Consider the following 17871-nt stretch of genomic DNA (forward strand, 5'->3'; position numbering starts at 1 on the left):
CTTACTCTCAGCAGGAGAGCCAATATGTGTACCTCCCAAAATGTCAAACCATTTCCTCAAAGGCGCTACAATCACATAAATTGTACACATCATAACTATAAAGACACGACGTGTCTAACTTTGGTGACTCCAAGTGGTGGCATCAAAAGAGACAGCACCTCAGCTCACCCTCTCAGCCAGTCATTCAGGTGCTGCAGCTGAGCAGTTCAGTGGTCATCAGTTAAAGACTGTGGTTGTAATTTGAGTGTAACTGTCTGAATATGAAGCAGAGCATTTCTGAAAAGGTTATGTATGCTCACTGAACCCAGCCTGCCTATTAAGTCAGAAAAAATTAAGGCTCTCTGAAAATTATACCTCATTTTGTTACCCTGTAAAATGTGAAAAGGTTGTAAATGGTCACTGAGCATTTATTTTCAGCTCATCATCATTACTTTTTGGTAGTTGGGTAACAAAGGGCACAGTGAGGTGAGACCATTTCAGTCCTCACCTGCTGCTGTGAGGCAAATGCTTCAAAGTTTAATCCCAAAACTGAATTCCTTTTGCATGTATAAGAAGAAAATCACCTGGTGGTCTAAGTTCAGCATCTAAAACCTCCACATTACCTCCTCTATAATGTAGCTATTGTGTATGCAAATGTCTGTAGATAGCTGTAGTAATAAGGCTGGTGCTGTGTCATAATGCGCTTTACTTTGATGCCAGCCATCAGAGCATTCAAATATTTCGAACAGTGGATATCTCATTTTGGAAGGAGTTTTTTCTTTTGAAAAGTTCATGAAATTATGTCTTGGCAGAGACACTGGCGACAGATTCACACAATGCCTGAGACTTGGAACGGAAAGAAAAGACGACTGTAGACATTTTCAGCTGGGTTTACTTTGTCTTCTGTTGACAACAGCCGCGCTTTGGGGCTTTAATTTTTTTTATTTACGTTCTCTTTACAACATATTATACAGAGTCATCAAAAGTTGTTAGTGCTCTGGAATTATCACAAGCATTAAAATAAATGTAAAAAAATGTAAGAAGCTCCAGTCATTTCAAATAAAGGAAGGTTATTGTGCAACTATGACTAATACAGTTCATAATACATATAAAACACTTTTTTAAAAGGCATTTTAATGCTGTTTGTCTTATGTCAGGTGTCTGTGTGGCTTTGCTGAAAAAGAAGAAAACATTCTAACTAATCCACGTGACTGGATAGTTAAACAGCGACTAGTGAAACAGATCTCCAGTTATAAAGATGTGGATTTTTAGCACCTCCATTGCCGTTATGAATTTTAAAGGAACATTCAAGTCTACACTGTCCACCCTGCATATCAAGCACGCAGATCGCAATCCATCTTTGGCTCAGGGTTGGGGAAGGAGCACCTTTAAAAGAAAGCTCTGGGGGAAGAGCCGACTCTATCTGTGGTGATACATATGGATTTTTGGCTTGGCTTAACACGCCAGATAAGTCTCTTCCTCCAAAGCGTTCTCCCACAGCAAGCACCTTCCTCCCCCTTTTTTTATTTTCTCCCCAGCCACATCGCGCTGAATCTGAGGCTAACCGAACCCTTATCCACCCCTCGTCTTCTCTCCGACGCCGCACGACGACCTCGATTTCCAATCGTCTCGGAATAAAATGTGCACCAGAGAGACAGCCACACAGTACCTTACATAACACACAAGGTCAGAAATATAATGACATATTCAACTGAATACAATTACATTTCCTCCCTGTCTTGATAAACATGTTCTCCATGTGTTTTCTTTTTGTACACATGTAAAAAATGTCTCAGAAAACATTATTTGCTTAACTTAGGGTGACGTACTGTTTTTATTTTTTTTGCTTTATATCAAATCTTCATTTTTAAACACACATATACATAAAACACGCGTCGTATTTGCGACCGGAAGAGAGCTAGCTAGATTATATATGTTTGGCGTCTTCAGTGAGAACTAAAGGCGGATTTCTGCCCATGTGTTTCCGTCCTTTGCCAGTGAGGGGCAGAGGAGAGCATTTTGGCATTCGAACCAGCAGAAACAAGACAGTAAAGGGTCGGAGGAAGAAGGGAAGGCGGGCTGGCAGGGGAACATGCCTTTGGGGGAGGTGGCACTTTGAAGGGCAAGCGAGAGGGCGTTTGTCGATCATTGGGCAAGCCGGAGGGAGGGGAGAGAGATGTCCGTCATCGAGTTTGAGAAAGAGAAGAAGAAGGACGAGGAGTAGGAAGGACAGAAGAGAGAGGAAAGAGGAGCAGAGCATTGAGCTGTAGGCCTGGCAGTCAGATAAGGAGAGGCTTAAAGAGTGGAGTGGATTGTGTATAGGCCTTTTCTGTGGGGGAATAATGCAGTGCACAGTCACTAGAAGACAGGAAGAGGAAGAGATAAAGGAAGCCAAAGACGTAAGGACAGAGAGAACGAAACAAGGGTTTGGAGGGAGGAGATGAATCCCAAGATGGGAGCAGAGATGAAGAGTGAATAACAAAGGAGTGAAGACAGCAGAGGAGGCAGGGAGGGAGGGAGAGAGGAAGATGGAGAGAGAGATATCTCGTTACCAGCACGTGCTAAAATAATTAGCCCTGGGTTGGCGAGGAGAAACGTGCAAGCGGATTAACTGGACCTAAAATAACTCTGAGAGCACAGAAGCTGCACCTCTTCCTGGTAAGCCCCTTTTGTCAAGACTCCTGAGAGCATCCGTCAGCCCTCCGGGCCGTGACGTCATTCCAGGTCGTCAGTCGACGGCCGTCAAGTCAACAGCGGACAGCCTCATGCACTCAGGCACAAACAGCTCAGCGGGCACCCCCCCACCCCCATCCACCCTGCTCACCTCTTTCTTTATCGCTCCCCCTCCCCTGTTAGCTGAAAAATGTGCAGCTGTTACAGTAAGCCCGTACGCACTTATAGGGCCAGAAATAGCCCCCTTTAGCCAGGGCAGGGACACGGCGACAACCTCCATTAGCTCAAATGTGAGAGGATTGAATCACCCCGAGCTCGAGGGCTTGAACCTCTATCTACGCCGGCTGAGAGCAGGAATCATATTTCTCTCCCACTATCACTCTCCTCTCCGTCTCTGTCTCTCTTTTTCTCTATCTGAAGTCCAGAGTGCACTCACAGCTCCGCTCAGTGTGTGTGATTGAGTCGTAAACATTAAGGGGGAAGATTCAGGGGACTCTAAACACAGAGGGATGTCTTTCGGGTTCCTCTTAAGGAAGTTATGTGCGTTGTTAGGCCTTAAACAGTTTTACAGTTTGCCCAATGAGTGCATACAGAGTCTCCAATCAGCCGTTGTAAAAATTATTTGACGCTGTTGCCACTGATATAGTAGGACTATTCTTACAGCCAGTGCTGTCTTGAAAGAGAGGAGATAATGGGAAATAATGGGGGTTGCATCAGGCTGGGTAGTAAAGGAGGGAGCAGACTAGAGGAGTGGAGGCAGTCATGGAGAAGTCAGACCTTTATCTACAGGAGAGAGAAAAGGAAGAAAAGAGGGAAGGGAAGTGAGAGAGGAAGAGAAACAGGATAGAGCAGTTAGCATATAAATCACTTCTGTAATTTGAATTAACAAGAAAGTCAGGAAATTCACAGTGAAAGAGGAAGAAATGGGATTGGAGAGGAAAAAAGAATGAAGATCAGTGCGAGGGGAGAAAGTTAGAGTTTGACACGTTGCCTGCGAAAAAAAAAGCAAATTGGCTTGTCCCCGCAGCTTGGGATTCGTGATGCGTATCGGACGCACTTGGAGAAAGCTTTTTCTGTGGATAGGATCACAATGAAAGGAACCAGAAAGGCAAAACCCGGGGAGCAGCTTTTTAGATTTTGTTATCAAACCCAGCCGTCTTAGGGTCTCGCTTCAAATGGCATATCTTATGACCTGACAAAAGTACTCGGGGTGCCGGCTGGTGTAAGAGATTATCACGACATCTTAGATCTCGGCCCATATAGCTGCGTCTACAGTCATCAGCCTGTGACAAGAGCAGATATGATTTGACTCATTTATTCAGGCACTCAGGTTGGTGTTGTGGTGGGTGTGAAGTAGGTTTGTGGTTTAACTCTCCTGCTGTCTCCTCAGTAGACTTCCCACTCTCTTATCCTCGATTGCTCCCTCCCCCTTGGCCTCCCCCGCCTCCCTATTGGTTTATTTTTTGAAGGTGAGCTGGTTGACGAGGCGGGAAAGGAAGCCAACCGGTTCGGACTTTCCTATCCCTCCCTCACCACCGGGTCTCTGTTCCCCATTTCTGCGGGTCAGCTCCAGGTCGATGGTCATCAGCACCCGGGCCGGGCCCTGTTCCCCTCCTCCCACCACCCTGTCTGTCTTTTTGGCTATGGTTTGCTGCTGCGGCTTGGACTGCACCATCGGCACCGCCAGGTGTATGGGCTGGAGCAGCCGGTCGACGAGCCCGCCCCAGCCCCTCCCCGTATCCTATTTCTTATCCTTGCGAGACTCCTGCTTCTTCTTTTCCGAGGCGGCCGCCTTCACCTTGGAGGGGTCGGCGGGAGGCACGGGGCCCTGTGGGGGAGGAGGGAGAGGGGGTCGGGGGGAGAACAGGGGAGGAGAGTCACTTCAGGAGGAAAGGAGCGTGAGGGAGTGTGAGAGAGAGAGAGAAAGAGAGAGAAAGAAAGACAGAGAGATAGAGAGAGAGAGAACGAGGATTCAGGGAAGGAAGGAGGGGTGAGATGGGTGTGTTAGAGGTGAGAGGATGAGAGATGGAGTTAGCAGGACAGGTGGAGCTGTGTGAAGAGGAGAGAAAAACACATTTAGGAGGAGAAGGGGGAGAGAATCAGACATACAGATAGGGGGGAGGAGGTAGAGAGACAGTCCTTTTAGGGGAGGGGGTAGCAAGTGAGGGGGGGCGGTGTCCAGAGCTGTAAGGGGGTGACAAAACAGGTAACCATGCGTTAGGATGGGACACAGTGGCAGGCAGGCTCCATACACCTGTGAGAACTAAGTGACAATTGATCAATAACACACACTCATACACAAACACAGACACACACACACAATGTACACCAGATTAGGTTCCTATTGAGATCTGACTATTTGAGATACTTGCAGACAGAATAGCTCTTGTTTTCCCTCAGTGTGATTCTTGTCACAGTGAAAAAGTTCCCACTAAGTAATTCATTAACTAACTTAACAATCTGTGGATAAACATTTTAAAAGTGGTGATAAATTTGACTAAAAAGAGAGTTTTTAGACATCTAGGCAGTGGTGGAAGAAGAACTCAGATATTTGACTCCAGTAAAAGTAGTAATACCTCAGTGAAGAAATAATCTGTTACAAGTAAAAGTCCTGCATTTTTACTGAAGAAGAAAAGTATTAGCAAAATACACTTAAAATGCCTAAAGGAAAAAGTACTTGCTATGCTGAATGGTCGGCTGATATTCAGACAGAATTGTCAACTCATTACACTGTGTTTCCATCTTCAGTCTGACATTGCACCCTGCATAACTGATTTTGTGGGGGAGAGGGGTTCAATTTTCCCTAATCAATCACTCAAAACCAACGTATTTACCTGGATCTAAGGTAATTTTAAGTAGACAGTGGTTCATAGCCATGCCAACCATCTGTTGTGCCGGGGTTTTAAGAATGACGCAGCGCAAAGGAAAGCAAACTACCATATCGGGCAATTTTGAGAAGACATGTCGATTAAGAACAGCCTCGATAGCAACATCAATCTTGTCGATACGGCGTACCACTTCACATTTTATTTTAACTGATGAACCACTGTTTCATGTCACAATGCCAGACAAGTCAGTCAACCTGGTGGATTGGGTGGATTTAAAGGTCTGGACCCAGGGAAGCAGAATGGCCCATTTAAGAATAATAAATATTATATTACTTGACTATAATTACTGATGTATTAATGTGCTCATTGCTTTAATATTGCAGCTGGTAAAGGTGGAGCTCCTTTTTGACTATTTATAGATATACACACTGCAGAGTAGTTTGTGAATTTCACTGAGGGATCAACAAAGTTTTATATTTATCTAAAATGTTCCATCATTATTTAGTCGTTGATTATATTTTGTATTAATGATCTGAATCTGCAAACTAAGCAGTTATCAAGTTATTAAATAAACGTAGAGGATTAAAAAGTAAAAATGTACAAGTATAAAGTAACATAAGATGAAAATACTCAAGTAAAGTACAGGTAACTCAAAACTGTACTTCAGTACAGTACTTGAGTGAATATACTTAGTTACTTTCCACCACTGCATCTGGGACACATTTTAACTTTGGTTTAAACATCATTTGGATAACTATATTTCAGTGTAGCTGTGATATGCAACACAATGAAATACAGTCATTAAAAGGCTGTTTGCAGATTTAACACTACACATAAAATCCATAACCTCATTTGAATTATTCAAATCGAGCCTTTTTCATCTGTGAAATTAAGTTGCTCTTGCTTTTAAGTTCATTTTTTAACCTCAGACTTAGTGTCATTCTAAAGATTGCCATTGTTTTTCAAATTCTGTTGTTTTTGTTGTTGTTGTGTCTTTCCCTCTCATGTCTTTGAGCATAAATTGTCAAAATGCATAAATTGTGAAAAAAAGCAACGTCTTGTCAGGACCCTCTTCAAAAAATGATGATGCGTCTCTTGGGGCTCATTCTGTTGACAATCAAATTTACTCAAAACTTTCACCCTATTTCAACCTAGACGCCGACTGTCAGTGATGACTGTCCTGCAGATCAGCACATCCGTGCACACTGGGTCTGTGAAACATTTCGACTTGTCGACACTAACATTTATATGAAAAGGTGAAAAATGAAATTGTTTGAGAGCTAGCTGCACTTCAAGGCCTGATACCCCATCACATTCAGAGAGGGGAAGTACCTGGAAATGAAATATTTGTTTACCAATTACATAACTGGGCTATTAAATTAATTATTAAAGTTCACAGTGGAATAAAGAATTCGTTATGCCCATGCCCAAGGATGGATCTGCTTTACTGGCTATGTGATATTTTTAAAAGAAAGGCCCACATTCAGCCTCCATTCATCTAACTCGCACTTATATAATTCATCCATTCACTCCCACTCATTCTGTATACTGTCTGTGCAATGTCTAAAAACATCCAAAAAGAAATCTATAAAAGAAAGAGGAGGAAGGAAGTAAAGTGAGGCTTCATTTGAGCACAACAAATCCATCAGGACGGACTGGACAGAGTGGAGATAAGGTCAAGGTAACACTTAACTTTACAATAGCTGTATTCCAGTGCATTAACCTGTGAGTTAACCTATTGAAAAGTATCACAAGTGCACGATAATACTCAGACGGAGCTTAATGAAACTTCCCTCATATGTAATGGTTTTAACCAACACTGTGTACTTTTAGTACTCTTCCACAGGTTGGACTATGGAGCCAGTACACTGCTGTAAAGTGTTACAGCAGAGGACAGTCCGAGTGAATAGTATGCATGCTGGATCTGGGGTTTGGAGAATGAAATACATCCTCTAATACATCAGGTTAGTCAACGGTGGAAAGCACACTAGACGCTGCCTCTAGTCACTGAAGCTTCGGCTAATAATACCCCACTGATTGCATTAGAAAATTTATCATCTCTAATGATGCACCGTGCCGAAGCAGCACGCGCTCTGATAAGACAGCAATCGAGGCGTACGCTGCAGCTAACATCCGGCTCCACGGGGCAGCTGTGCAGCCCATCCGGTGTCATTACCTTCGATCATACTTACATTCCCTCATACATCATTGTATTGTTTACCATTATGCATCCCACGGTAGGCTCAGTTTCTGCTGTATTGCAGAGCTCCCACGCTAATGACGGGGCTGCCTCGTAAACACACTCGAACCTGCTTAGGCAGAATGCAGAGCTGCCCTTGTTACAGGGGCTGCACACACTTCAAAGGAAATGTGGGTACAGTGGCAAAACAGGAGGGACTGGTGGGGAGGTAGATAGGGAGGTAAGTGGCTGCGTCCCCTGCTGCATACTAAAGAGAGACGGTGACAGGTGAGGAGGGAGAGTGAGAGGTAGATGAGGAGTGAGAGGTAGTGATTTTCTGTCCAGAACCGAAGCTGATCAGAACCCAGAACACCTGAGGAGGGAGAGGAGAGAGACTGGGAAAGGGAGGTGATGAGGTGGTGGTGGTGTTGGTGGAGGGGAGGAGGGTGAGGGAGGATCGACAGAGCGAGAGAGGAAGTAAAAAGGGAAGAGGAGAGGGGGAATTACAGACAGATAGATGCTTCTCATGGTCAGCAAGGAAGTCAAAGGCAGGGAGAGGCGGGAGGTGGGGAAGGAGAGGAGGATGCGACTGAAGAGAGGGAGAGAGACTGAGGATCGGATAAAAAGGAATGTGAATGAGAGAGCGAGGGAGGGAGTGAAGTAAAGTGGAGTTGGGGTGGTTGGTGTGGGGGGGGCAGTTGGGGGATGGAAAGAAGAATGGGTGGGTCGTGTGTGCGTGCGTGTGTGTGAGCTCAGATCGATACCGAATGCACTCAATTATCATTCCAGTACAGTGTGTGTGTGTGTGTGTGTGTGTGTGTGTCTGTTCATTCCTGTGAGCTTTCTTATGTGTGTGGCTGCGGGGTAAACTCCTCTCCCACAACTCCACCTAATGGGGAGTAGCACACACCACAGGGCTCCTTTGTCTCTCTGTCTCGCTCACTCCCTCCTTCACTCCCTCACCCGCAGCCTTTTGGAGATTTGCAGTGCAAGCCCAGCAAACGGAAAGTAACGAAGATGGTGAGGCTGATACAAAATTGTGTTGTGTCAGCAGAGACGCCTAATAAGGGCTATTTGATCAAACAACCACTTATGAGCGCACTATAAAATCCCACGAGTCCTCTGTGTGAGGCGCAGCTACAAGAGAGGAATCAGCTCTGAGGGGGGAAAAAAATAAATAAAAATAAAAAATAAGGGAGTGTGAGCTCAGATGGAACATTTTTCTTCCAAGCCGAGACTTGCGGGAGAGTAACTATAAATGACAACATTGTCAAATATTCCAGTGTCCTTTTGGCGGCGAGTTATTTATTCATATATGCACTGTCACCCGCCGCAGGCACTTGAGAGCAACTGACTGCAGCTCAAGAGCAACCTGACAATCACACGACAGTAAAAAGGAAAGAAGAAGACAGAGGGAGGAAGAGGGGCTCCGGGGAGATGAGAATGAGCACTTGTTTGAGGTAGAAGGAATGGGTTGGCCCTTGTTGGTGTCGCCCCCTAGGCTTGAGCCACGGGGGCAAGATGGCGCACTCCTAACTGCCGGCGGAAGCCCGCCAACCGTCGCCGCTGCTCCCTCATCTTTACATTAGCTTATACCTGAGGCTAAATGACTCGCTGTCACAATAACACCTTTGATCTTCCGCCCTGGATATCTTTGCGCGTCGCTCATTTCAAAGCTGATTTTTTGATTTAGTAAAATGCCTTGAACCCAAATCCCTTGACTTCCCTTTTGTTCATTATCAGCAGGCGAGGCGTACAGTCGATTACAATACACCCCCGCAACCATCTAGCCCCCACTTTACCGCAGAGTAATCAAACAGAACTTGCCCTGGTGCCTTGTATTTACAAAAGAATACAAGCCACCAAAATGTCTGATTAATCCACCACTTGAGGCTATCACAGTCCCATGAGGAATAGGGGAAGAGAAAATACCCCAAATCCTTGGCGTGCAGCAGCGTAAGACCACTGATAACAGCCCAGACCATAATAGGCCCAGTGATTTTCATTTGACTCCCAGTGAGCAAAATCAGCAGCTCCCGTCCCTCTCCCCACTGCGAGCAAATCACAGTCCCATTCAACACAGCAATAGCATTGCTCGGCCATTTCACAGTAGCTGGTTTGATTTTTGCCCCGTGGCTGTTTACTCGCGCTGCGCTGTTTGGCCCCCCTGAGGGAGCTGAAGGAGGGGTGAGGGCCACGAGAGAGAAAGAGAGAAAGAGAGAAAGAGAGAAAGAGAGAGAGGAGGGACAGTATGGGCTGTAAAGCACCTCCAACGCTCAGACGGCACTCGAATTTTAACAGCTTGAACACTGTTATTAGTGTTTCCAGGGCAGAGTTTGAATGACATGTTATTTGTTGTTGATATGTTGCTTTGAGGAGAAGTCGGCTAAGTGCGCGGACATGTTGGAGCTGCTTGGACTGGCATTGGGGGAATGCGATTATGAAACTGTGCCGTTATGCACTGTCATGTTAGATGTGTGCTATTGTGTGGCAGCGCTGCAACAGAATAGATGAATATTCCCTCTGACAACACGTTTCCTGAGCCTAACACTGAATGCTATAGTAATCTCTCCAAAAAGGACGTCATTTTACCATTTAGCGCCTGAATATGACAGCAAACCAAGCTGTTGCATTTGGTGGTGTCGACTGGATGTGTTCATGTGATGGGAGTGTTTGAGGAAAGGAGACAGAGGGAGGAGAAGAGGGGATGGTTCAGGAAGGAGAGGAGGGAACTTGCCTGTCTCTGCTGTGATCCCTCTTTCTTTTTCTTGCCATGTTTGCTGGAGGGGACAAAAGAAAGACAATGTCAGGATGTCGAATCTATCTCTCCCTCCAGTGGTCACAGGGCAGCATTGCCTGGCAGCCATCATAAAGAGAACATCAACTTAATCTACTGGCCCCGTCTCAAACACAGCCCCCAGGAGCTAGATGCGATCTTATAAAATTGGATAGGTATAAGCAAGATGATGGATCCATCATCTTCATGATCTGGTGGATTATCTACTCAGAAACTTACGCTTCACCACTTTTAATCATCTTGCTTTGGACCTATGCAGTGCCATTTTTAGATGAAATCTAGATGAGAGATGATTATCCGTCTCTTTCCAGCTGACTTACTTCAAATCTAAAACTCGCACACCTAACCAAATCAAATTGTGGCATGGCAGCTATGCCAGCTTGGCCACACAGGTGTCGGTGCCAGGGATGGGCTCCGGCTTCAGCTCCAGTCCCTGGCACAAACCCGACTGGCAGAGCGCCGCCAGCCACAGGCCGGGCACTGACCTGACACTGAGGCTGAAGACACGGCGCGCCACCAGGAACCTCATCAGGTAGTAGATGACCACGATGAGCACCAGCAGGCCCAGCACCACCCCGATGATGGCCCCAGTGATCACGCCAGCCTGGATGGGCACTGTTGATGGAGGGGAGGAAGAGGAAAAGAGGAGGGAGTGTTAGAAGGTGCACACAATTCGAGGATAATAAGGATGAATAGAAAGCAAGTGACAGCGAGAAGTTGGGAGTGTTCAGAAGGAAAAGGAAGATAGGAAGAAAGAGGAACGTGAGCGATCAGGAAAAGATGTCATAGGAGGGAGGAAATGGAAAGGGGAGGAAGGCAGGGAACAAAGCTAGAAGGAAAGAGAGATGAAAGTAGAACAGACAAGGAGAGCAAAGGTAAAATAAAGGTTGAATGAAAGATGGAGAATACAAGTGCAGTGGAGGCAGAGAGGGAGATGAAGAGGAAGGGAGATAAGGTAGAATAAAGGTGAGAGCAGGGATAGAGTCACGGAGGAAGAAGGTGGGGGAAGGGACGAGGACGGTGGAAGACGATGGAAAAGGGGAAAGGAGAGAGAAATAGGAAGAGAAAGCAAGGAGAAGGGGGAGAAAACAAGTGAAGGGGAGGCAGTGATAGCAATCTCAAATAGAGAAAGAGATAAAATTGTAATTGATTTCATTTAACAGGAGGTGCAAGGAATTCTAAACGAGGCAGTGCAACGACCGGTCTGAACGCAGTGCTCACTTTAGTCTGATGCACAGCGTAAATTGAGATTAATTGCGGAGTTTGGAATGATTATAACAACAATTGAGAACAGTTGGCTTCTGATGAAGAAAATTCCCCCAAATATGCCATATGGGCTCAGTGGAAGGCTTATGAGCAGACACAGATGTAAGACAATGCAGACATTAGACTTTACATAGTGGGAGAATTTGATTTTGCTGAGGAAACCCCGCAGGACTCACTGTACTCCCCCTCCCACCCTCCCTCATCTCACCCTTCTCAAAGACCAGCAGGCGGACGCTGGAAGGCCGGCCCACTATGTCAGGGGGGTTCTTGGCGTCGCAGGTGAAGGTGCCATTGTCGTTGAAGTCCAGGTTCTTGATCAAGATGGAGCCATCACGGCGGCTTGGGTTTCCCACGAACTCCAGCCGGTCCCTGAATGGGCCCTTGTTGTCCACGTAGGGAACACCACCGGTGTAGTGGAAGATCTGTAAAGGACAGACAGGGCATTGTTGTGTTCATGCATGTTGGGTCACCACAGTCACTCTAAAGAGTAACTTCTGCATTTGACTCAAAATACAGTACAGCTGTTGCATGACAGGGGCATTAGTGACCAGGCAGGATCAATCCACCTGATGAGGGTGGCTCAACCACAGGTACTTTCCCTGTGCACATTCATTTTCTGTCTCCATCACCAGCAGCCATAACTGTTTTTTGTTGTTTGAGTAAACTACACGAGGCAGGCTGAGGAACACCGAGTTTGGCTGCTGCATCTCGTTGGCTCATTTCTGGCAGTTTGTCATAAGCTCAAGGAGACTATGTTTTTCATTGAGAGGAAATGACTTTCTTTTTCCTGTCATGATTGAATGTGTGCACAGCACCAGCCTCAGGTAGCCAGCTGGAAGCAGATGGGTTACCAAGAGGCAAAGAACCATTGGGGAAAGTTAAGAAAAAACAACAGAATAACTGTAGTTTTAAATAGTTTTCGGCGTAACTGCGTCTCTATAGGAATGATCCTGTTTGAATCTCTTTGATCCATATTAGCGGTTGGTCACTGTCTTATTAAGATGTTTTGGCCACTTGGGGGCAGTGGAAACAAGCTGTAATGACCCTATAAAGGTGACATAGCAAATGTGTTAGCTTATTTAGACATTTTAGAAATGCAGGGCAACATTGGCATTTCTGTCCACCTGGCGAAGTCCAACATTTACTCATTTAGCTTTGTTTTGGTCTCCACAAACTCCTGAGGGCTTGCTTCTGTCTGTGTATTCCTTTTAAATATTCCATCACATTTAACTGCTAGCCGCTAACATCATCTGTCTGCCTTTTGGCCTTGGACAAGTAGTGTACAGTGGATTATTTGTTTTCACTGAACAGCTGCGTTTTTCAGCTGAAATGACGCTATGAGAGCAGAGAGTGGACCAAGACAGTCAAGTTGAGGGTTGGAAAACCCAAATCAATTAGCTGAAAGACGCTAAAACACTTTCACATAACACTTGATAGATTTAAAAAATACTAATCAAAGCAGCTTTAAAAGTCTGGTGTGTAGAATTTAGTGGCATCTAGTGGTGAGGTTGCAGATTGCAACCAATTGAAACTTGAAGGAGAACTATGGTTGCCGACGCCAAAACAGTAAATCCCGAATGGCCCTATCTAGAGCTAGTGTTTGGTTTGTCCATTCTGGGCTACTGTAGAACATGACAGACTCTGTGAAAGAGAGCTGGCTCCATATGTGGATATAAACAGCTCATTCTAAGGTAAAGAAAACACAATGATTCTTAGTTTCAGGTGATTATAGACTAATGACAACATAGTTATGAATATTATATAGCATTTCTGCTAATATATCCCCCTTAATCCTACACATCTTACACTTTAAGTCAACATGTTGCCAATTTTATTTTTAGCCGTCTGTGGCTGCTTGACTTTGGACAATTCTTCCTCATATGAAGCGAGGGTTTGAGGACAGAGGGTGCTGTGTGCTGCACATATTGTAAAGAGGCAAAATCTGTGATTTGTGATATTGGGCTGGATACATAAAACTGACTTGACATATAATATATTTCATTTTAATGGAAAAGGGGTAATTATCCAAAAAAAATACTGTTTTATTATAATAGACCATTAGTAATGACAAATGCTGAATGATGCCAGCCCCACAAATGGTGAATGGCAGATTACAGCTAAAATAAAAGCTAACTGAACTGATCTGAGTGCTGATGTCCCAGACTCCACAGGATCAAGGTCAAATTTGGTTGATATGTTGTGAAACAGTTAAATAAAACTGTCAGCACACGTCTGATTGAAGGTTTGAGGCCTATGAAAGCCATCCATGAAATGAACAACAGCCTTTTCACATGATACACACGTGTCGGAAATCAAATACGACATTTGAAAGGACAAATGCACCATGAAAACAGATAGACATATGAAACTGTAAATCTGTCCCGGCGGGTAAAGAAATGAGCGACAGAAGATAAGTGGGAAAAAAAGAGAAGAGAAATCTAGTTTCAAAGTGAGGGCACTGCGGGAGATGGATGGAAGCGAAGGAGGTGAGGGGAGAAGATAATGAGAGAGGAGGGGAGGGACAAAGAAGGCAGGGCTGGGGAGGAGGAGATTAAGGGAGGTGGACAGAGGGAGGCGCAGTCAGGACGGGGAGATAGAGAGATTAGAGAGATGGCAGGACGATAAGGGCAGGGAGAGCGAAATTAAAGAGCAGGAGGCAGGTGCGGCAGCAGGAAGAGTGGGAGAGAAAGTTTCTATGCGCTTGTTGTTTCCTTCTCGGAGTTAATACACCAATCCTGCACTTGTGTGTCAGAATAAATTGAGTATTGCTCAAGTGTGTGATGACATTTTAGACGTTCACACAGTCCCGAATGCGTCGGATTAAACCAGGATTCCTTTCTGATGATTTACAAGTATTCTGTTCAGTGAGAGTGTTCTGGAAATTACTCAAAATTCATGAATCCTGTAGAGAAAATGATCCGCCATGTTTAAATTCCTGAGATTCTGATATTAAAGCTGCACAAAACAAGTCTGCAAGTGATCCCGAATTGATCAGCTCATTGTTTCAAGCACTGCTCTGCTCAGAAACACTGTCATGTGACATCAGTACAGCACCCCCTTCTCTGACTAAATTTCTGTTCCTCTTCGTGCCTGGTAGGGGCGGAGATGGTGAAAACAAAAAAGTCTTTTGGTAGAAAACGCAGCCATTGTTGCCGAGTCTCTAGTGCTGTTGTTGCAAAAGACACATTTGTAATTCCCTCTTAAATATTTATTTGAAGCTTCTTGACTGAGAAAAAAGGTTAACTTTAAGTGGGAGTACATAACATCAGAATTTCATTTAGGAAAATATGGAAGGTGGACCATCCCTTTATGATTTATGCAAAGATGTCTGGCTTTTTAGCTGCTAAATGCTTTACTATGTTCACAAACTACTCACTAACTTTGTACGTCTGCACTTTGGTGCTGAGCAAGAAGTATACAGGAGGTTTACCAGAGCCTTTTTCTACAGATGACAGCATGAGAGTAAATCAAAACAGCAAAGCCGTGGGCTGTAAAAGCAAAACAATGAGCTTAAAGATGAACTTTTTGAAGAGCTTGCATTAAGTTTGTTCCATGACAATCTCAATAAGTGCAGCTTTAAAGTGGATGTGACTAATTTTATAGAGATTTAAAGATTGCTTTGCAGGCTGCCTGACTGTGACAGCTAACTGTCTTGTAAAAGCATATTTTCCTTACAGGATGATGACAGATCAGATGATAGTACACTTATCTCGTACCACAATTATCAATAAGTAGACTGTGTGTGTGTGTGTGTGTGTGTGTGTGTGTGTGTGTGAGTGAGAATTTGCATCTTACAGAAATGCTGTCCCGGGAGCCATCAGGCCTGTATGTCCAGGAGAAGGTGACGTCCTCCGAGGTCCAGCGCCAGGAGAAAAAGGAACAGGACAGCCGGATGTCGGAGCCCAAGAGGGCGTGACGCTCCCAGCCAGTGTAAATCACTATAGCCTGGGACTGCTCAGGTACTGGGAGACACAGAGCAGGTAGATACGGTTCATTCACAAATAAACCCACCTATCCACATCACAAGATAATGTGTTTTGATTTAATACTGCCTTGACTATAAAGTCACAGGAAGTGATCAGAATTGCAACCTGCAAAAGCTGCTTGTTAGAGGAAAGCAAGCAACAAAACCATACCTGCACAGTTGTCTACATGCCTGGGCATAAAAGGACATTTATGTGTAAAGTACTGATCAACATATTCTTGTTCTGTTATACTTCTGATGGTATTACCCTGTGTTGAATGTCAGTTTGTTCGTTTACAACTTTTCACCCTTAAATCTATCAAATAAATCCCAAATACTTAGATATGCACCCACACACACACGGTTAAACTGCACATTTAGTGGTGTCAGATCCACCATTGATTCAGACGTGCACTTGGTAAATATTTGGATTATTACTGGAATATTGGTGCTAGTCTCTCAAAGTCAAAGGGGAACATCATTTTCTCCATTAATATGGATTATGTTGGCGTAATCATGTGCGCTGTTTATGCTCGAATAATATCTAATGATCGATGTTAATTTGGTTTTGGCTGCAAAATCAATATTTTACTTCCCTCGAAAATGCACTCAGCATCTCAAACAACCACCAAAGCCCCTGGGAGCTGCACAGCCCTGCCACTCTAACATCAGCCGGAACAACATCATTTTTTTGTGTTATGTTTCCCTTAAAATGTGTGAATGGGCCACCAATGAGTCACAGTATTCTCAAAGCTACATTAACACTAATGCCCATAAGTGTCGTGGAGCTTGGTGCCATCTTTCTTATAACACCCAGAGAGTAAAGTTCACAGCCCTCACTGCGAGCGACCTTGAGCGAACGCCGTTAGTGCAGCCAGCCCCCGCAAAACTTGTCGATGAAATCGTGCTTGACATTTTTAATTAAAATTCTGACAAAAACTGCAAATATCTGACAGGAGGGGAGCACAGAAAGCCGTCTGCTTGAGAGCAAAACGTCTGCCAGCCCTCCCTTTTAAAGTCATAGTATTACTCTTTAACTTTGAAAGCTTAGGGCCAGCTGCTTTATAAGAGGAGCACAGATGTACAGTGCTGGGTCATTTAGCATAAAGCACCTGAGAATGAACGATGTCCTCTACAGGTGTCCTAAAGGCTTTTTTTTAATTGAATCAATAAGCAAATGTTAAGATATTAATTTAATTGCTTTAGTTTAGTATTAAGCTGGTGTACAGGGAGATATTACAGAGATCAATTAATTCCCTACTAAGCCTATTGACCTCTTTTTATATCATCAAGTCCATCAGTTTTCAAGTAAGCACTGAAGAAGAAAACAGAAAAAGCCCTCTTCATCATATTCTCATTTAACCTTTCACCCCACATCAGTGGAAAGATAATTTCTACATCTTCGCATTCAATAGATGAAATTCACTGTGGGTGTCTTTGAGACCTCCTCAAAATAAAACTTAATAAAAAAAAAACAGTTCAAAGAAGATTCAGTCTCTTTTTTTACCTATTCCCAGGAGGACAACCGACGCCAGCGCCAAAAACGTCAGCATGGTTTCTGGCTTCTAGGGAGCTCCCAAAAGACTGATGCTGCGGACCTGACAGGAGCCTGTCGAGGAAGAGTCCCACTCTGGAGGGAGTGTGAGTGGAAGGAGGAGAAAGAAAGAAAGTGGAGTGGAGGGGTGCAGGACGCCAGGACAGAGGGCTTCAAAACTGGACAACAACAGAAAACCCACTGTCCCCTGGTTTATACCCAACCACACCCCTCGCTCAGGCCCGGCCCGGCCCATTCCTCCTCTCCACACCCCCCCCCACCCCCACCCATCCTGCCATTTCTCTCCATTTCGTACCCTCATTGAAACAAATTACACACATTATCTTTTGAAGTGGACGAGAAACGCAGGCGAGAGGCACCTGCGCCGTACAGTAACTGGTGAATTAATTGGGTAAACAATGGGCAACTTGGGGGGAATTTGCAAACTCTGTGCAGCATTACACTGTGATGAATGTAATGTGCGAGATTACACCCTCGCCGTGATGTGACTGAGTTGAGAGAGAATGCTAATCAACGCTTAGCATGTAGGCGCTAACGAGGTTGTGTGACAGGGAATCATGACCATCTGCAGCCGCTCTGTATGTGATCACTGCTCATATGTAAATATTACATGTGGAGTGGTGGGAGGCC

General features: G+C 44.7%; 1 protein-coding gene across 1 annotated transcript; it reads right to left on the bottom strand.

Moving 5' to 3' along the window:
• Positions 1–893: 893 nt before the first annotated feature.
• mpz (myelin protein zero) lies at positions 894–17399 on the bottom strand. The gene is made up of 6 exons (XM_050032686.1): positions 17194–17399; positions 15518–15684; positions 11931–12144; positions 10942–11071; positions 10397–10439; positions 894–3435 (listed from the first exon to the last, which is right to left on the bottom strand). The coding sequence occupies exons 1-6, from the start codon at positions 17237–17239 to the stop codon at positions 3424–3426; spliced, it is 612 nt and encodes a 203-aa protein (XP_049888643.1). The 5' UTR covers positions 17240–17399; the 3' UTR covers positions 894–3423.
• Between the last annotated feature and the right edge of the window lie 472 nt (positions 17400–17871).

Source organism: Epinephelus moara, chromosome 21 (genome assembly GCF_006386435.1).
Source record: "Epinephelus moara isolate mb chromosome 21, YSFRI_EMoa_1.0, whole genome shotgun sequence".
Taxonomy (NCBI): Eukaryota; Metazoa; Chordata; class Actinopteri; order Perciformes; family Serranidae; genus Epinephelus; species Epinephelus moara.

Excerpts from the sequence above, each read along its gene's own strand:
- mpz (XM_050032686.1), bottom strand. The coding sequence starts at position 17,239 with ATGCTGACGTTTTTGGCGCTGGCGTCGGTTGTCCTCCTGGGAATAG. Across the intron at positions 12,145-15,517 it reads GCTCCCGGGACAGCATTTCT|ATCTTCCACTACACCGGTGG; the intron begins GTAAGATGCAAA and ends TGTCCTTTACAG. Across the intron at positions 10,440-10,941 it reads GTCTTCAGCCTCAGTGTCAG|CAAACATGGCAAGAAAAAGA; the intron begins GTCAGTGCCCGG and ends TGTCCCCTCCAG.